The sequence below is a fragment of the Rhinoderma darwinii genome, chromosome 6 (assembly GCF_050947455.1).
Source record: "Rhinoderma darwinii isolate aRhiDar2 chromosome 6, aRhiDar2.hap1, whole genome shotgun sequence".
In the NCBI taxonomy this organism is placed as follows: Eukaryota; Metazoa; Chordata; class Amphibia; order Anura; family Rhinodermatidae; genus Rhinoderma; species Rhinoderma darwinii.
Genome location: NC_134692.1, coordinates 123420101 through 123440490, shown reverse-complemented (window position 1 = coordinate 123440490; position 20390 = coordinate 123420101). Strand labels below are relative to the sequence as shown.

Below are 20390 nucleotides of genomic sequence, written 5' to 3'. Positions count from 1 at the left end.
TAATGTCAGGAGCACAGCTGGAGTCCCAGTAATGTCAGGAGCACAGCTGGAGTCCCAGTAATGTCAGGAGCACAGCTGGAGTCCCAGTAATGTCAGGAGCACAGCTGGAGTCCCAGTAATGTCAGGAGCACAGCTGGAGTCCCAGTAATGTCAGGAGCACAGCTGGAGTCCGTCTACAGGGGGCACTGCTGTGGCGGCATCTACACAGTGCTCTGCGGCACTATCTAAAAAGGGGCTGCCCAATCTTGACGTGTGCTAACTGAGCCGCCGGACTGCATTTCGTGACACTTAAACTGGAAAGCTGGATTGTTGAAATAAGCACGTGGAGAAATCTCTCAAATTTTAAACCTAGCGGTATTATTATAGTAATGTAGGATTTAGTAATATAGTAATATAGTGTTATAGTAGTTCAAATAACTAATTGATTAACAATAATTTTGTATTGTATCAAATTTTAAATTCATGCGGCCCGACCGCTTCACATTTTTTCTATATGCGGCCCACTTACCCGGCCGAGTTTGAGACCCCTGGTCTATGGTGAAGATTTATTGAAACTGGTGCAAGGGAAATGTGGAGTAGTTGCCTATAGTAACCAATCAGATTTACTTCTTTCATTTTCAAAAGGGCCTCTTGAAAAATAGAGTTGGAACCTGATTGGTTGATATGGACAACTACTCCACATTTCCTTTGCACCAGTTTCAACAAGGCCCTTTTGAAAATGAAAGAAGTAATCTGATTGGTTGTCATCGGAAACTACTCCACTTTTTCTTTGCACCAGTTTTGATAAATCTCCCCTATGATTATTTTATGATCTATCAATTACTTTCTTTTCAGTTGGCAGGAAGAGATTCTCCATTGCGCCCTGAAATGCCGGGAAATCTACAGCACTACGGGAGGTTTGATTCTTTTCTTGCCTTTTATTTAGAACTTAAAAGCCTCATTTATCAAAATTGGTTTACAGTTTAACTGTCCTTGTTACCCATAGCAACCAATCAGATCTCAGCTTTAATTTTTCCTGAGCAGATTAAGAAATGAGAGCTGAGCTCTGATTGGTTGCTATGGGCAACAAGGACAGTTTTGATACATGTGGCCCAGGTCTCATTACCTCTAAGAATACAATAGTCCCATCAATAATTAGCCATTTTGTTATATCAAATTATGTTTTTTAATCAAACATGTAATAACGGTTATAGATCTGACCACAAAAGACTATCAATAATGATTATCGTTATTGGTATGTTACGAAAATGACCCAGTCCAACTAATCGAAATTTGGTCTGAACAGATTGGTTTGTTGTGTATATAGATCCTGGCTCATTTTTGGTTCAGTTACAAAAACGTTAAAACATTCTCTTTGGCTATTATACAAAGTGCAGAATCCATCCCAGGGGAAGCTGCGCAGACCGGACTCTGCTATGTTGCAAAGTACACGTGTGAGGAGGTTTTTTTTTATTTATTTTTTTTGCTGCATAAAAGATGCAATTAGCCGATAAATGAGCGTTTGCTCGTTCATCGACTGATCGTAGACCTGTTTACACAGGGCAATGATTGGGAACGAGCGTTTATATGAACGCTTGCGCCGATCATTGACCCGCGTATAATGGCCTGTACAGGTGTGGACCCAGACTTGTCCTCTTATTCATTAGTTGCCTATGTGGGTTCAGCCATTCCTTACTGTTGATCATTACTGTCCGGTACAGGCTCGTCTCTCTACGCTCACCACAAATCGCTGGGTATTAAATAGAATACGTCATAAATCTATGGGATCTTGACTCCGAACCTTTTAGATTGCCGGATCAAATGCTACTGGACTTATGAGCCCACATGTTTCTAACTGTATCTAATGGACTTGTAGCCAGCCATGATTTTGTGACCTTTTTCTCGGTTTGTACCACAAGTATGTTCTGAATCTGCACTTCCTGCTATGCTTAAAGGGGATGTCTACTCAGGATGACCCCTGTCCACCTGCCCTATTAGAGGAGCCCCATCTATAAAAGATCAGAGAGCCGCTAACAAGCAGCGGCGATCACTCTGGGGGTCCATTCCTGCCATGGCCACTATGTAATACTAAATTTCCCTGTCTGTTGGGGGACTGGGGAGCCAATTGCTGCATAAAAGGGATTATCTGTCATAACTCAACCCCTTTTAAAGTGGGGTAAACTTGACCTGGAACCTGTCGTTTCCACTCCCTTTAGAGGTTCATAATCCAAAATACACAAATATATTTGCGTCTCTGCTTAGGAACAGGCACCACCATCAGCAAGTGACGGGGACAAAATCGATATGTTCATGTTATACACAGTGGTGTAGCTGCCTATAGAGCAGAAGGGCTGGTTGCATATATTGATACTGTACCCCTGCAGACCGGAAGATCGGTGGGGCTTCTTTTTGCTGAAGAGAAAGTGGGAGTCATCCAGGATTTTCCCAATTTGAGCAAACAAAGGGTCGGACCGGTTTGAAACTTTTTTATGTAGAATTTGACAGTACGACTATCTTGATCATGTAATTGTTAACATGTAGTTGATGGGCTATGTCAACTTTTTGAACTAAATGCTCATTTTACTTTTTTCGCTTTAGGTTCCTTACTGGGCCTTTAAACCTCCATGATCCTGAAGCAAAATTTAGATTTCCAAAAATCTTTGTTAATACAGATGAGACCTATGAAGAGCTTCATCTGATTGTTTACAAGGTGACACATCTTCCTGTTTTTCGTTTTGTGTATTGCAAAAAAATGCATTGTATATCTATAGACCTTTTTGTCAAAGTATCAGTATTCGCATCTTAAAGGGAACCTGTCACCAGCATTTCACCTATTAAACCAGCAATACCTGGCGGTAGTGGGTGAAAAATCATTTCTATATAACCTATAATTGTCGTCTTAGTCGGCTCTGTAGCTTTCGTATTCAGTTTTTTAGTGTTCCCACACCGTATGCAAATGAGCATAAAAGAGTCAAATCTTCGTCCCTCAAGTCTTTCCGAGTATACCCCGCCTCCTTACTTTTGATTGACAGCTCCTCACCTCCCCCCCAGCACACAAAATCCTGCACTTGTGCATTGATGTCCTGTTCTGGTGTGAGCGCACAAAGGGACACTGGATTATTACGATAAAAGGAGCGAAATGTTTGCAGACCGTTATTTACGGTCGGAGGAGGAGTTTAGGAGAGCGGATAATGGCAATGAACTTTTCATAGCAGTGGCCAGTGAGGGATAAGTAAAGTTCAATAGATGAAATGCTGGTGACAGGTTCCCTTTAATGAACTACCAACAACAGCGATCTGTAGAAACCGACTTTCCGCACTTCTTTTTTTTTTTTTTTTTTTTTTTTTTTTTTTTTTTTACTATCTTTATTTTGGTTTGGCGATTATAACCAACCAAGAGAATCTGTAGGTTTCGAAGTTCAGCCATGTCGTAGAGAAAATTGGAAACCTTTAGTAATTCGCCATTGTAGTGTGCTTCATATTACCAAATGTTTTGCCTATTTTTTATTTATTTTTTTTAAGCTGGAATACTAACCCTAATTAATCTCCTTCATGGTGTGGATCCATTCTTAATCTATTAAGGTTAACTACACTCTAAGGCTGGGTTCACACGACCTATTTTCAGACGTAAACGAGGCGTATTATGCCTCGATTTACGCCTGAAAATACGGCTCCAATACGTCGGCAAACATCTGCCCATTCATTTGAATGGGTTTGCCGACGTACTGTGCAGACGACCTGTCATTTTACGCGTCGTCGTTTGACAGCTGTCAAACGACGACGCGTAAAAATACAGCCTCGGCAAAGAAGTGCAGGACACTTATATACATTATATGCAGGGCACTTCTTTGCAACGTAATTTGAGCTGTTCTTCACTGAAGTCAATGAAGAGCAGCTCAAGATTTACGAGCGTCACAGACGCCTCGCATAATACGAGGAGGAGCTTTTACGTCTGAAACGAGGCAGCTGTTTTCTCTTAAACAGTCTGTCTTTTCACACGTAAATGCCTGCGATCGTGTGCACATACCCTAATGGATTACAGATTTGTTTCCTGTGGACCCAAGGTACCTTAAACTTGGAATCCCCCTCTGCGCCAGAACATAGGGTTGCTCTGGTGTACTTGGCCTGTCATTTGAATGGACGCCATGTAATAATAATATATAAATCTATATATAATATAGATTTTATTTAAATTTTTTTGCCTTACATACTATACTAAACATTCATTTGCGACTTCCTTTTAGTGACTCCTGAAACTCTGTATCAGACCAACCTTACAGGGAGAATTTGTCAAAGTTTCCCATTGGCCGTGTCTAGAATAATAACCAACAGCCGTATGTCAGGTAGTTCTGCACAGACAGAATGACATTACAGTCTAGACAATGAGCATGAATGAGCTGCCAGAAAAGCCGTCCCCCGGGGATCTCCTAAGCTTTTATTTCCACTTAGGATAAATTTAGAAAGTACAACAGAGATTCCCCTGATAAAATTGTGTGTAATGAAGATTTAATTGTTATGCGCCTGTAGCCCGAATAACAGCTGGTTTGTCAGACGGGCAGAGAGTCCTTCTCCTGTACATACTAAATATGAGGAGTTTTGAATCTTTTTTTTTTAAATTTTGTTTTTTAGGCCATGAGCGCCTCTGTCTGTTTTATGATTGATGGTGAGTATCGACCTTCTTATAAATTTCTAGGTATACCCTCTCCTTACACAGGGATTTATAGTGCTGTAATAGTATTCTAGGAACGCTGCCAAGATAAGTCGATATATTGTGTGCGCTCATTGTCTGCTCTTCCTGGAAACGAATGCTGGGTAGCTTAATGTAGTGTTTATACCGTTTTTGTTTTTTTGTTTTAATTTTTTTTTTTTTTTGTCAGGCAGAAAAAATGTGCCTCAAAATTGCTGAAGGATTTTTGAGGCAGATTTTAAAATTGTCATCGTTTTTTGATTCTTTTCTTTAGACTTTTTTTTTTAGGGTTTTTTCCGTAATGAATTTAATGCAAAAAACACGCCAAAAGAACGCTTCAAATGGGCGGCGCAGTTTTTTTTTTTCTGCCCCCCATTGATTTCAATGGAGGTTCAGAGCCGGAAATGGCTTCAAGATAGAGCATTCATGCTTTTTTTTTTTTTGTTTGTTTTTTTTGTAGCCGTGAGCATTCAAAAGCCACCCAGAAAAAAAAAAAGAAAGCCTCCGCCCCCCATTGAAATGAATGGGGGAAGATTTGGGTTTCTTTGGCGCTGATTTAGACGCGGCAATCCGCTCCAGAGAACTCTGTGTGAACTAAGCCTTACTAAGCATCTTAAAAAGCTGCATCTTCTTTTTGCTATGAAGCCAACTTGGCACCTGGTGAAAATCTCTTTACCTAGAAGAATAATGGCAGATAAATATGCGAGCTGTCCGGTCATTTAAACAGTCAGCGCTCACTGTAGTAGGGGTTCTTGTTTTTTAAATTGGTTTTATTTTAAGATTTTTTTTTTTTTTTTTGAGGGCTAATGATTTTACCTTCATGATGGATCCTCTTTTAGAACCATTTTAGTTCTCACATATCAGAATGCAACTGCACTTTGATGGTGATTTGCAGCTTTATAATATGTCCATCTGTACAGTTTTGGTTCATTTTTTACTATTCGGTGTCTTGTTTACTATCTCTATTACCTGCAGACAAAATTCTGTAATCTGCTGGGAATTCTTTTTGGTTCGTACATATAAGGCAGCCCAGAAAACAAATATTGAGAAGACTTTTGGACAGCGCAGAACAGGCTGCATAGTACAGCATTGCCCACATACCATGTAGCCGCCCCCAGTGACACCGCTGTTAAACTCTTTGACCCCTGACAGCTTGGTGTGCGATCTAGTTGTACGCCTTGCAACACTGCCCTATAATAAGCTCGCAAATACCCCCACTGCGTGTGTCCCCTCTCTTCTTACTCCATGTCAGCACGACCACTTGGCTCCAGGTTTCTGCTGAAAGAGCTGCACCCACCTCCCTCATTCCTGAACAAAACTGTGGTGTAAGGACTTAGACATGGAATGAGCTTTGAAGCCCAAGACCTTGCTTAGGATGGTCGGATCACAAACGGACGCTTGTTAAAGCAACATCGCTTTTAAATGCCCGCTTATGCTGTAACGTTTTAACTATGCATCTTGTGCTAGGGGAGTAAATGTATTATTAGAAACCTATGTTCATCATTGCATATATATATATATATATATATATATATATATATATGCAATCGCCAGAGAAAGTTAGCACAAAGTGAATAACTCAACATGCTTCACAAATAAACCCCACCACTATATACTCATTGGTGCCCCTGTGTTTAGGGGGCACACGTTTGCTTACGCCACTTGTGGTCAAGTCTTGTTACTTCCTCCTAAAATAGTAATATACATTCAGAGATGACAAGATGAGGGAGTTATTTCTAGTAAGAGTTCTCCCAGGAGGTGGGGGATTTAGAGGTTTCACCACCCACGGAAGAAACTGATGGAATCTATTGTTTCTAGCTTCGATGTTGATCTGATGTGGTTTCCTCAAGTTGCAGTTGGGTTAGTGCTTCCTAAAAAAAACATAACTGGGTTGGGTGACGTCCTTCATAATGCGTTCATAGATTGTGCAAGACAAACTATTCAATGAGACCTCTTTATATTGGAAAGTGAAATAAGTGCTCAAATAGGGAAATTTCACCCAATGTACAGCTTGAGTCCCTGTAGGCTGATTGGCTGAGAGGGATCACCTGACCTGCTTACTGATTGTTTTAAAATAAAGCGATCCGAAAGTATGTTGGATGCTGCCAATCAGCCACGAGGGAAGCAATGTTTTGCATATTTCTCTCCTTGAGTGCATTCATTCATTCCTTTTCTGTTTTTTTGTTGTTTTTTTTTAGCATCGGTGCAACTAACGCCGGATTTCTGTCGACAACTGGACAGCCTTGTAGGACCTCAACTTACAGTGTTAGCTTCTGACATCTGTGAACAATACAACATCAACAAAAGAATATCTGGGTATGTGGAATGTCTTCTGCTTACACGTTATGATGGCTGCCATTGTATTATTTTGATGAGAGTAGAGGATCTTTGGCAATGACCCAGTTAATTTAAGGTTTTTGTGACATGAGACTGATGCACTTTACGCTTCTAAAAGATGGAGGGACATAAGGTGCTATATCTGGTCAGCTCACACTATACATTGGTCTCTGAAATTACAATATTAATTGTTTCCGGGATGACCATTGTAAGTTGAAAATATTGTAACTTGAGACCATAACTCTATAGAAAACCAATAATTGGTTCCAAAGCCCCAAAAATATCCACCAAAAAAAGATTTAGCAGATCACTAATACTGATAACCCACCAAAAAGAGAGCAGGAATAACCACAGAACAATATGTATACAATTACATTTTATTGAAAATGAATACATCACAAGATATAAAATATAGAGCGAAACTCTGGTGGGACCAAGAAGCTGGGAAAAGGCTCAAAGATAAAAAGAGCTGAAAGGGAGCCAATCAAAATAATAGTATATACAAATACAGGCTAATGACCCAGACAATACCAGTTGTAACATGTCTAGGACTAATACCTAATGAATTGTATACAGCGGGTATCCCCAAATACTAAAAATCCTAGAAATACGCGCAAAAGGACATGTTAGACCAAGATCAACAGTAGTAGTAGTAAGCACCCAGACACCAAGTGCCAATAGATCCAAAATGCCTGATAGAAAACGACTAGTAAAAAAAAGTACTAAATAGCATCGATATATAGAATATCCCAGTCGACGGGATCAAATGGATATGTAATTGTAATAGCTAGTCATGGGGATCTGTCCAGCACATAAAGATAAGTATAAGGATCTGGAAGGCAATAACTAATAACGGACAAAGCTGCAGGCCAGCGAAACGCGCGTCGAGGTATTCTGTGACCGGGCCTTTCACTACTATTAAAAGGTAATTTTTTTGCTGAGACTATATGCATTAGTTATTGCCTTCCGGATCCTTATACTTATCTTTGTGCTGGACTGATCGTCATGACTAGCTATTACACTTCTATATCTATTTGATCTCTTTAACTGGGATATTCTTCCTGGGGACTATATATATATTGATGCTATTTAGTACTTTTTTTGCTACAGTAATTTTCTATCATATGTAACGCATTTTGGATCTATTGGAGTCTGGGTGCTTACTACTACTGTTGATATTGGTCTACGTGGCCTTTTGCGCATATTTAATGGCTGTTTTGTATTGGGGATACCCGCTGAATATAATTCTAATATTGTCTGGGTCATTACCCTGTATCTATATATACTATTATTTTGATTGGCTCCCTGTCTGCTCTTTGTATCTTTGGGTCTTTTCCCAAATTCTTAATCCCATAAGAGTTTCTCTCTATATTTTACATCTTGTGATGTATTAATTTTCAATAAAATTGTATTTTGTATTTTTGTATACATATCGTTCTGTGGTTATTCCTGTTCTCTTTTTGTTGGGTTATCGTATAGTTTCTACACATATGCAGAAAATCAGTGTTAAATGACCCAAACATTTTCAAAATAAGTTTTTATTGAGACATGATAAAAATACAAAATATAGTTAATAGCATCAAAAATGGATTAAAATATAAGTCCTTACAGTAAAGAAAATACTGAGTGGGCTACTGGCCATAACATCTATACCATACAGAAGTACATTGTAAATAAACAGCCATGGTGAGTCACATAACAAAAATAAACAACTGTGAAATAGACCATCAGAATCGATAGACAGAAGTGGCAAGGTAGCCAAAAAATAATAGAATAGAAGTTGACAGACCATGCAGATATACAATGGGGTAAAGAGTAGCGATATGCCAGGGGACCAATTACACCCAACGCGTTTCGCCACCAGGCTTCGTCAGGGGGAAAAGTATGTGAATTCCTGGCCCTGACTTATGGAGGTATAATATAGGTTGTAAACTAGTACAGATAAAGCAAGTCCTTCCATATAAATGCTATAAATAGCTGTTGGAAGCTGAAGAAGTTCCCGTCCTCTCCATAGAAAGTGATGGGATAGTACATAGTGTGCCAGAAAAATAACTTGGAGCCGCCCTCATCTGGTGTCCTAAGGAGCAACTCCTCCTGGTGCGCGTACAGGACATGTAGTACCTCACTGTACTGTAGAGAGGCGCTGCTAGACAGCCAATCAGTGCATGCACTTCAGCAATACAGGTGTTTTACCAGATAATTGTCCACACTGATTGGCTTGACCTTCCAGCCAATCACATGCACCGCAGATCTGGACGGTCTGTGGTTTCAAGATAAGTTGGCCCAGGAAAAACTATTGTATATTGAAAATATTGTAACCCGACGCCATTGTAACAAATTCTCCTCTTTTCTTCTCTAGGTCAGAGAAGGAACCGCAGTTCAAATTTATTTATTTCAACCACATGAACCTAGCAGAGAAAAGTACAATACACCTCAAGAAGACGCCAAGTGTCTCGCTTACTTGTGTCCAGCCGGAGCTTATGAAGATTCTTGGAGATATAAATAGTGATTTTACAAGGTGAGATGTTGCTGACTTAGTGGGTCTTTTCCCGGTATCTTTAAGACCATTGCTCCGCTCTTGGGTACACTGTGTGAATTGTCTATGAAGCCTGAAACTCCATATATTACGAGGGGGGAATATGAAGTCCGCTACTGGCGAATGCAGGATTTCTAGTCCACTTACTATATGATTCACTGATCCTGGTAGGTAGGATGCTGAAGACAGGAAAGTCTCACTAGTCGTCTATTCCAGCGACACATCTGGGCACCTGTTCTCTGCTGAGACCATATACAAGCAGGAGGTCTGCGGCCTTCATACCCATCATAAAAAGAGGTTCTGTACTTCTACGCATTAATAGCATATCCTTAGAATAAATGTATGATCCGTGAGGTCTGACCTTTTGGGATCTCCACAGAAAAGGGCCTTCCCCAGACTGTTCCCACAAAGTTGGGAAGAATACAATTGTCCAAAATCTCTTGGTGTTCTGAAGCATTAAGATTTTCCCTTTGACTAGAACTAAGGGGCCTAGGCCGACCCCTGTAAAACCACCCCATAGCATTATCCCTCCACCACCACACTTTACAGTTGGCACAATGCAGTCCGGCAGGTAACGTTCTCCTGGCATTCGCCAAATCCAGACTCCTCCATCAGACCGCCAGAGAAGTGTGATTCATCACTCCACAGAACACGTTCCCCTGCTCCAGAGTCCAGTGGCGGCGGCTTTACACCACTCCATCCGACGCTTGGCATTGTGCTTGGTGATATAAGGCTGGCATGCCATGAAGCTCCCAAGCACGGTTTTTGTGCAGATATTACTCTGTAGTTATCGAGTCAGCAGAGCATTGGCGACTTTTATGCACTATGCCTCTCATCACTCGGTGACCCCGCTCTTGTATCTTTACGTGGTCTGACACTTCATGGCGGAGTTGCTGTGTTTCCTAAACACTTCCACTTTACAATAATATCACTCGCACTGAATCCCCCACCTCCTGGGAGAACTCTTACTAGAAATAACTCCCTCATCTTGTCATCTCTGAATGTATATTACTATTTTAGGAGGAAGTAACAAGACTTGACCACAAGTGGCGGAAGCAAATGTGTGCCCCCCACCACCTCTAAACACCGGGTCACCAATGAGTATATAGTAGTGGGGTTTATTAGTGAAGCATGTTGAGGTTTTCACTTTGTCTCTGGCGAGATATATATATATATATATATATGTGTGTGTGTGTGTGTGTGTGTGTGTGTGTGTGTGTGTGTGTGTGTGTGTGTGTGTGTTATTATTTATTATTTTATTTATTTATAATGTTTCTGAACCCCTTTTCAGAGTTGATGAAGATGAAGAAATCATAGTAAAAGCCATGAGTGATTACTGGGTCGTAGGGAAAAAATCTGATCAGCGAGAGTTATACGTCATCTTAAACCAAAAGAATTCCAATCTAATTGAAGTAAATGGTGAGTATCTAGTGTGCCAAAATGTTTATCTAGTCCTTTTTTTCTTAATAAAGGAGCACAGGAGGTGAACGTTCACGCAAATATTTCATCCACAGCAATTCCCTAACCTATATCTATTACCCAAATTGCTGCCTTTTGGGGGGGGGGGGGGATGTTGATCTGCAGTGTGAGTACTCTGTGAGTGGAGAGAGGGGCTACTGACAGATCCCCCTCCTTTCTCCATTTACAGAATCCAATTGATGGCCCCTGGGGAGGAGGCACGCTGCATTTAATTTCAGCTCATGCCATCTCCATATCAGGTGAAGTGCTCATGCTTGTAAAGAGAGATTTGGGTAATGGCTATAAATTAGGCTACATTCAGGCGAGCGTTTTCACGTCCGAGGTGCACCCATGCGGCACGCGTTGTCACAGAACCCCATAGACTAAAGTATGTGGTGGGTTGCGTGGCACGCAGTACAATACGACATGTCCTACTTTTTTCACGGACCCTTCACACGCTCCATTGAAACAATGGTTGCGTGAACGGCCCCATTGAAATACATGAGTCAGTGTGACGGCTGTTATTTTAAAGGCCTTCACACGGACGTGATACACGCTCGGCTGAATGAGCGCTTGGGGTAGTGCTAAAATCCCTATAGGCCATGATCACACACACAGTTTTTGCCTCAGTTATTTTTAAGCAAAAGTGGAACGTGTGAAGAAAAGACTGCTGAATCACCTATTTTGTGTCTATTAAAAAAAAAAGTACAGAAAACTGTGCGTGTGATCCAGGCCTTAAGGGCTATCTGCCTTTAACAAATCCTTGTTGTTAGAAAGGTCCCCTCACCATGAGCTACTCACAGGGTGTCCTTCTGTAGGGACCCCCGGCAATCGGCTGTAATTTGTGGGGAACCCGGCAGGAAGTGTTCAAATCCCCTGCAGCTCCCCCACAGGGGAAACAAAGTATTACACAGAGCCCATGTAACGTAGGGACATACGAGCCTCCAGGGTGACCGACACAATGTGACTATTCTCCGCTGTAATAGATGAGGCTCCTAAGCACAGGACCCCTGTTATTAACTCAGAATTTCAAAATCTGGTATTTGAAAATGGGTTTTCTAAACCAAACAACCCCTTTAATATGTAATCGACTGTTGAGGTACTGATGTCTGAGGAATCTGCTCTTGAGCCCTAACTTCCAAATGATTTTGTTTCTCCAAGTATTATGTATGTTAGGCACGAGAAGCTCTGGTGGCATTGCACGGACATTAGTTCTAGCCCTCCTAATACCTCGGTGCCTCTCCATCGGCTCATATTGCTGCTGTGGGTTTGTGTTACTGTTCCATGCTAAACTTTGGAACCGCTCCGAGACGTCATCAATATTCATCCCATCTTTTTTTCAGCAGATGGTTTTAATAATTAAAAACCAAGCACTACCTTGCACCTTGACATTGAAGGCATAGCTGAAGTCAGTAGGTCTCATTACAATGTGCTAATCCCCCCCCCCCCCCCGGGTATGAATGTCATGATTAAAGCCTAAAGTGTCATTGCAATCATCACAGGTGCCAGTGTTGTTCTCAAAGTGTTTTGACAACCCTAATTGTCACTTAGCTGAATGATTGATGCGAGGGAAATAAACGCTTGCACTCGCGTATGTATATGTCCCAGCCAGGCTGTAATTGCATCTGAATGTATAGATATTAATAACCACCTCTTCCCTTTTAGATCCCGCTGACTGTTCAATGTACTTATTACACACAACTACATTTTTGGGGGTTCAAGTTAATACAGCAGCATTTTTGTTGCCGTGGATCACTGTCTTCCACTTGGTAATGTTATAGGGACCTTGTGTGGCCCTTAAAGTGGTTTTACAGAATTAGAAAAAACTGGCTGCTTTCTTCTAGAAATAGCGCCACACCTGTCTATGGGTTGTCTGTCATTTTAGCTACGCTCCATTGAAAAGAATTGGGCTGCGCTGCATTACCACATACAACTTGTGGACAGGTGTGGCTAGGGTTTGCACGATTCATCGAAATATCGATAATATTTCGATGCCGTGCACCTTCAAACGGTTCAATACTGTTAATTCATGTATTTCGATCCTAAGCTGTGCGGCGCTTAGTATTGTAACACATGAATATGGTCAGAGCAGGGCTGCAGCTGCGTGATACAGCCATTGCCCCGCTCCTGACTAAGGTGCGTGCGATGCGGCCGGCGCTGCACTAATGAGCGACGGCACTGAAGACAGAACATGGCAGGCGCACTGCAAAACACCCCCATGTGCTGTCTTCAGGGCCGGCGCTGCCGCTCATTAGTGCAGCGCCGGCCACATCACCTCATGCTGACCGCGCACACGAGTCAGGAGCGGGATGATGGCTGTATTACACAGCCGCAGCCCCGCTCTAACAGCGGAGATCAGAGAAACCGCTGATCTCCGCTGCTATTCCCTTGAATGCTGCGATCAAATCTGTCTGCAGCATTCAAGGGGAAAGTGAGAAGGGGGGGATGCCCCTTGCATCGCTTCTCTGGGAATCCCTGTGACACTATCAAGGGACGTACCATATATGGGCAGACAGCCCAGGGCTCGTTGAAGGACCCCATGGCTGTCTGACCATATTTCCTGTTGGGGCATACTGAGGTATGCCCTAACAACTGCCTGTGTATTATCAGTACACCAGCTAATGTACTGGTATATAGATCTATGCCAGTACATTAAAGTATAACTAAACGTTCAACAAACTTCTGACATGTCATAGTGACATGTCAGAAGTTTTGATTGGTGGGGTCCGAGCGCTCAGACACTCACCGATTGTTGAAACGAAGCGGCAGAAGCGCTCGTGTGAGTGCTCAGCCGCTTTTGTTTCTGTTTTGGCTTTTTCCGGAAATCGATTTAGCGGAGTACGGGCTCAATAGAAAGTCTATCTGCTTTCCGGAAAAAGTCGAACAGAAATGAAGCGGCCAAGCACTGACACGAGCACTTCTGCCGCTTCGTTTTAGCGATTTGTGAGGGGGGGGTCTCCGTGCTCAGACCACCACCAATGAAAACTTCTGACATGTCACTATGACATGTCAGGAGTTTGTTGAAGGTTTAGTTACACTTTTAAAGTTTTACAAAAAAAAAAAAGTAAAAAAAAACACATTTTTTACAATAAACATTAAAATAAGTCTCAATAAATAAAATATACACACATTCTGTATCGTTGCGACAAATTTATAGCGTCATTTATGATGTGTACACTGTTAAAAAATCAAATAAAACCTGCTTTATTTCATTTATTAATGTGAAGCGCGAGGTATTGTGAATTTTTAACCTCCATGTCCCCCATTAATAGTAATTAACCCCATCATGTACCTCACACATTAACCCAATGTTTCCATTATGACTAAGAAACATGATGGGGTTAATTACTACTAATGTGAGGCACATGGAGGTTAAAAATTGATCACACCTCGTGCCCCACATCAGAAAATGGAAGAACTTTTTTTTTTTTTATTATTGTTGGCAAAGTATCGTTTTGGTATTGAGAATCGCAATACTACACGAAGTATCTGTATCGAAGTCCAAATTCTGGTATCGTGACAACCCTGGGTTTGGCACTGTTTTTGGAGGGACACAGCCACAGTAACTTATAGGCAAAGGCTAAAGGAGCTACAATTTTAATAAGTGAATAATAATGATAGAAGTCCACGGAATACAATCGGCAGCGGCCTGCTTTGGGTGGCTGGATTGTTATGGCAATGGGCGCAGTCTCTTCATGTTACTAAAGGAGTGCGCTGACTGGGTGGAGCGCTTGTCAGTCACCGAGCCCACTTCTACGCCTTGTCTGGTGCCCAGGGCCGCCTGGTAAGAACATATGACCTGCAGGACATGGTTGGGTACTCGCGATGCACTAGAAAATCCCTTTATAAAATCCCATTCAATCAGAAGTCCGATTTATGAATTGCCTCAATGACGTCACGGCCTGAGTCCTGTGAATTATTAGGGCTGTTTAGAACATTGTCTCCCTTGTGCTTTGCCTGGCCATTTTTGTGGTGTCCGAGCTATATCCTATGAACCCATTACTCACTCTGTCTATGAACAGTGCGGTGTCCACTCCTGACATGTATACCCAAACATTGCAGCTAGTGTAAATGCAAAGTCTTCTATGGGTGCAGTCACATGTCGCGTCATTTTTGGGTTACAAATCTTCAACACGTACATGTTTTAATGTCCTAGCAGAATTTTGCTGCTGCGGAAATATTTGACGCACCGTTTTCTGGATGCGGAATTTCATCATAGACTTCAATGCTATGTGAAATTTAGCACTAAAACGTGCAACACAAATATGCAGCAAATTAGTCACACAATTCGCAATTACTGCTGCGTATTTTGTGGTGTGTTTTTACGCCATGTGTGACTGCAACCTTATAGTGATTCACTTGTACACCTGTCGATCTTCTCTAATACGACAGGGACCCAGTGTTTACAATGCATGCGGGGGGACCCAGCATGGAATCACTAGGTCCTAGCCTAGCACTCGGCACTATAGACCGGGATGCCAAATTCAAACCATGGACATCTTCAACCTCCGTCGTGTCAAGTCATGCTCCAACATTGCTGTTCCCATCAGCGAAACCCTCCTGGCATGGAGACCTGCCAAACAGGACTGAAAATAATATATGTGAACTAGTCTTATGTATAAGTTAACCATTACGGAAACCCGACAGAACCCATTCAAATGAATGGATTCCGGGGGGTTCTGATGGTGTCAGTCATGTAACAGAACCAGCGCTTCCGTTATTATCGTTGTCCTTCTCCTCTGACGGAGCAGAACAATGGAAAGACCGACGCAGGTGTGAACAGGCTCTTATTCTGCATCTAATATCTATTTTTTTTTTTTTCCATTTTTCTTTACAGATGAAATCAAGAAGCTTTGTGCAACACAATTCAATAACATCTTCTTCCTGGATTAACCCGCCAGGACCATTGAAAATGTCTCTGAGGCGGCCCATGACGGCCATTTTGTTCAGCATGGACAGAATATCAGTCCTATTATTGACTGGAATGACTGTTGTAAGGCGATACTTGCCTTGTAAGAATCTACATTCTACCTGTAGACTCAACGTTCAGATCATTTTTAGATTTTAAATATTTATCAGAGCTCGACTTGGAACATCTTCATTCCATTCTGTTACATTAATATGACTGCAGCCAATAAACGCACTAATCATTGTTATACTTTTAATTGTCCGGCCTCCACTCCTCTTTTTCCTGTAAATTGTGTGGGATTTTAAATTCAATACAGTAAAATTCCAATAATCCAGAAATTCCAATAGTCTGGCATTTGTTGAGGCCTCTGAATATACCAGATCTGAAATTTTACAGTATCCGATGCAAACAGGAAGCCTGATATCTATTATTTTAATTCCGTGACCAAAAAATCCAAAGCAGCACAGTTGTAGTAGTAGCAGTAGTGGGTGCGATCCCCAGGGTCCGGCTGACTACCCTCCAGCAATAAAAAACAAAATGGGCAGTGCTCCCTCAGATGTAAGTAACGTGATCTCTTACTCCATGCAAAGGTGTGACGTCCGTTCAACAGGAAACGAAACCGCCTGAGAAAAGCTCATGTTGAGTGGAAACGTCGCACCTTTGCATGGAATACAAGTCTACGTTACTTACATCTGCTGGAGCGGCTTCTGGGACACTTTGGAGAAAAGGCCGTACCACTTGTTCCACGATCAAAACAATGTAACGCTGAGCTGTTCGTGTACCTGAAATGAAGACTAGAGTGGTCCGACAACTGTACATTATGCCACCCCACACTATAATCCCTGGAGTAGGACCGGTTTGACGTTCCCTTGTGAAGCCCTCTTCTTGGCATTGCCAACGTGGTCTCCAGACCAATCTCCAGCTATCATTGCATCCAAGACAAAAGCCTTGCTATACACTATGATAGCCATTGAGAGCGGTGGCATGTGGTCAATGGAACACCTGCATCTGGATGTCTGGCTCGTAGCCCAATGTCTTGAACACGTCTTCTGATGGTTTGTGTCAACACTGGTTGCCGCCCTAGGCTTGGGATGTGATGTCCTATTTCACTTGCAGTACAGAATGGATAACTGAGAGCCATTCTTCCAATCAGACGAACCGTCCCTGCAGTGGTTCGCCTCTGCGCACCTCTTTCTGTCATTCCCATTTGTTGTTCTCCCAACCTTTTAGTTTTTTATAACAAGCCAGATGTCAGCACGTTGAACAGTGCTGACATCTCGGCCTAGGCGCGTAGCAATCTGCCAGAGTGATAAACCAGGGTCTCACAGTTCAAGGATTCTGGCTCTCTCAGTTTGCGATAACTGGCACGTTGACGAACAGGCGGCATCCACAATCATCCCACACCACTTGATCTGATTTTTGAGGTTTCACGTGGCTAAAAAACTTTCAATTGGCTTTTATGCCCTCCCACATGCCACAGATTGGAGCGGGTGCTTGAAAATGTCATAATTTGCAGATCTTAGGGACACCTGCTATTTCCTCGATTTGCAAAACATGTCGGCTTCTCTTTCTTGGTGTTGCAATTTTAATGTTGAGGAGTGTATATAGTAATATCTCTTGTTCTAGGACCATCTGAAAATCCAGAACATTTGATAAACTGGACCTACTAGATCTCATTACTGATAGATTAAAGTATTTTCACTGGATTTAGTTTGTAAATGCGATCCACACTACAGGGAATTCTATATCTATAGTTGGCTGACAGACTCCATTTTTTTTTCTAAAGAATCTTTTTTCCTCTGATGGATCTGTTTCCCCGTTGGCATGAAATATGTGGACCTACCATGCACTGACCGTTCTTTATAGAGTTGTGACCAATCTAGTTGAATGAATGACTGAGGAGTGTGTGATAATATTGCCATCTAGTGGATTTCAGGAGTATGACTAGCTGTCAGTTCAACACAAATACGTTTGTGTTCTATGAAAATTTTATTTTACAGTTATACCATTACACACTTATGTAAAGGGAAGAATTTATACAAATGTTTGGTGTGGGGCTTTTTTTTTTTTACTCAGAGAAACTACAAGCCTGGCTTTTCACACTGTTGTATATGAAAACACTTTAAAAGCCAAAAATATGGGATTCCACAAGGCGTTTTTTTTGCCTACGTTTTGTTTACATGGAGCCGCCGCAAAACAATGGCTAATGTTGGTCTATGTCGATTTCAAAGTGTTATTTCCTTTGGGTGTTTTTACAGACTTTCAGGCAATAAGTACCGTCTGTTCCGAGGTCACGTTTGAGGTGCGATCATAACCGCGTTAAAAAAAACGTTATTGCGATTTGATGTTTCTTTTTCTGCAACCGCATCGAAAAATGCACCGAATTGCAGTAAAAACACGTTCGGTTTTAACCGCACCTCAACCGCATCGTCTGAATGAACCCTAATTGGTTGAGTGCTGTGCAAAATTCATGTGCGGTTCTGCATGTTGTTCCCCCGGCTTGTTTTGGGCATATAGTCTTTCATTTTGTAGGTAGGTGTTTAATGTTGAAATAGCGCTACAAAAATACGACGTTTACTAATGCAATAGAAAAAAAAACGCATATTTTTTCCATTTCCTGTGATTCAAAAATGAAATAAAGCAGCAATGACGCCCTGTGGAGTCCCAGCCTTGAATGGGTGACACGAGGTGGGTGCACATGGCATGCTTAGCATAAGCCTTGAAAGGGTGGTCTCTGATCGCTGTCTGGCTTGAGACCTCCATTAAACAGCTGACGTTGCAGTTGGCTGCTTATTTCCCCAGCAGCGGCCGCTTCGGGGGAGATTCTGTATTATATATGGCCATTCAAATGAACGGACAGCCATATAATACATGGACATACAGAGTCTGCCTAAGCGAGAGCTTCTGTTTATAAGTGGCTCTCCGTTCTCACTCCGAGGGCTGGGGGAAGTGCCAAGCGAGGAAACCTACCCCTATGACTGGCACATGCTCTAATAAAATATGTGGAAACAGGTGGTCTAGATAAGGCACCCCTTTTTAAATGGCCGCTGTAGTGCAAAATCTAGGCTTGATGAATGCCATGTATTTTATATGACTTGTTTGTGGTAATATTTAGCAGTTTTCCCCTCTGCAGGATCTATCTGAGGCCTTATTCACACGAGCGTATTTCACATCCGTGTTACGCGCGATAAAACAACGGTCGTCACACGGGGCCATTCAGACAATGAGTGTCTTGTCTGCTGCGTGAAACTCACTGCGGGTCCTATACTTGCGCATCACACACCCATTGAATTCAATAGGTGCGTGAAAATCACGGACAGCACACAGACGCACATCCGTGTACTGTCCGTGATTCACACAACAGTTGCTAAAGAAATGATGAGAACAAGAAAAACACCTTCAGTTTTTTTTTTTTTTTTGCTGACGTAAAAAACACACGAGATACGGATGACATACCCGCGTAAAAAACACTGATGCGCAACGTACACTGTGCGCAAAACTGATACGATTGTGTGAATAAGGCCTAATTCTCAGTAGTCTCTGAGCTAGTGGGCGGAGTCTTTTATTTTCAATAAAATGGTTTAAGGCCCTGTTCACACAGAGTATTTTGCAGGCAGCATAAAATCTGCCTCAAACTTCCTTCAGAAATTTTGACCTGCCTGCACTTTCTTGCCGCGGATTGCACTGCGTTTTTAAGCCATTGAGCGCCACGGGCGAAAAAACGCTTTCTCTGCCTCCCATTGACTTCAATGGGCGGTCAGAGATGGTACCGCGGGAAGAAAGAGCATGTTGCTTTCTTTTTTTTCCTGGGAGTGGGAAAAATACGCCTCGGCCTTGGTTTAGAGAGTTTGATTTAATTTTTTATAAACTATTTTATCTGTTTCTTTTTACTACTATTGCCTTAGTAATGGCCGCGCTCTGATAGACTGCATCCATTATTAAGGCGGTACTTAGTGTTAGCCGGTGACAAGGCAAGCACTAACCCCCATTATTACCCCATACCCAACGCCACTAATGGTACCGGGAAGAGCCGGGTATGATCCAGTATCCGACCATCTGAAGTGATGGTTGTGCGCGGGGGGGGCGGACACAAGCTTGTATCATTAGGTTGGGAAAGGCCAAAAACAGTGGGCCTTCCCACCCTGCAGCTGTGTTGTATCTGGCTGGCTATAAAATTAAAAAAAAGGGGGGGTCCCCATGATTTTTTTTTTTTTTTTTTTTATTTTTTTTTAAAAACAAACAGTCCAAGGCTAGCATTACCAGGGTTGGATAAGAATCCAGCACTGGGGTGAGATTTAACACTTAGGACCCGTTTACATCAATTCATTTTTTTTTCCTTCCATCGGAGGTATATGAACTCCCGACGTATATATCCGACTGAAGTCTGGAATGTATCCCGCTGTATAGGCATATAATGGGACACGTTGCCCGAAGCGCTGTGTCTGGGAAAACTTTACAATGCCTGATTCCCCACTTAGAGCAAGC

General features: G+C 42.1%; 1 protein-coding gene across 7 annotated transcripts in view; it reads left to right on the top strand.

Moving 5' to 3' along the window:
• The window catches only part of CCZ1 (CCZ1 vacuolar protein trafficking and biogenesis associated), a 36910-nt gene extending 20749 nt beyond the window's left edge, over positions 1-16161 (top strand). For all 7 annotated transcript variants that reach the window (XM_075831381.1, XM_075831382.1, XM_075831378.1 and 4 more), the window contains exons 10-16: positions 835-896; positions 2578-2689; positions 4608-4641; positions 6864-6981; positions 9362-9520; positions 10830-10957; positions 15834-16161. In XM_075831381.1, coding sequence (XP_075687496.1) covers positions 835-896; positions 2578-2689; positions 4608-4641; positions 6864-6981; positions 9362-9520; positions 10830-10957; positions 15834-15889 — 669 coding nt within the window. In that variant the 3' untranslated portion in view covers positions 15890-16161. The remainder of the gene's footprint in view (positions 1-834; positions 897-2577; positions 2690-4607; positions 4642-6863; positions 6982-9361; positions 9521-10829; positions 10958-15833) is intronic.
• Positions 16162-20390: the final 4229 nt, after the last annotated feature.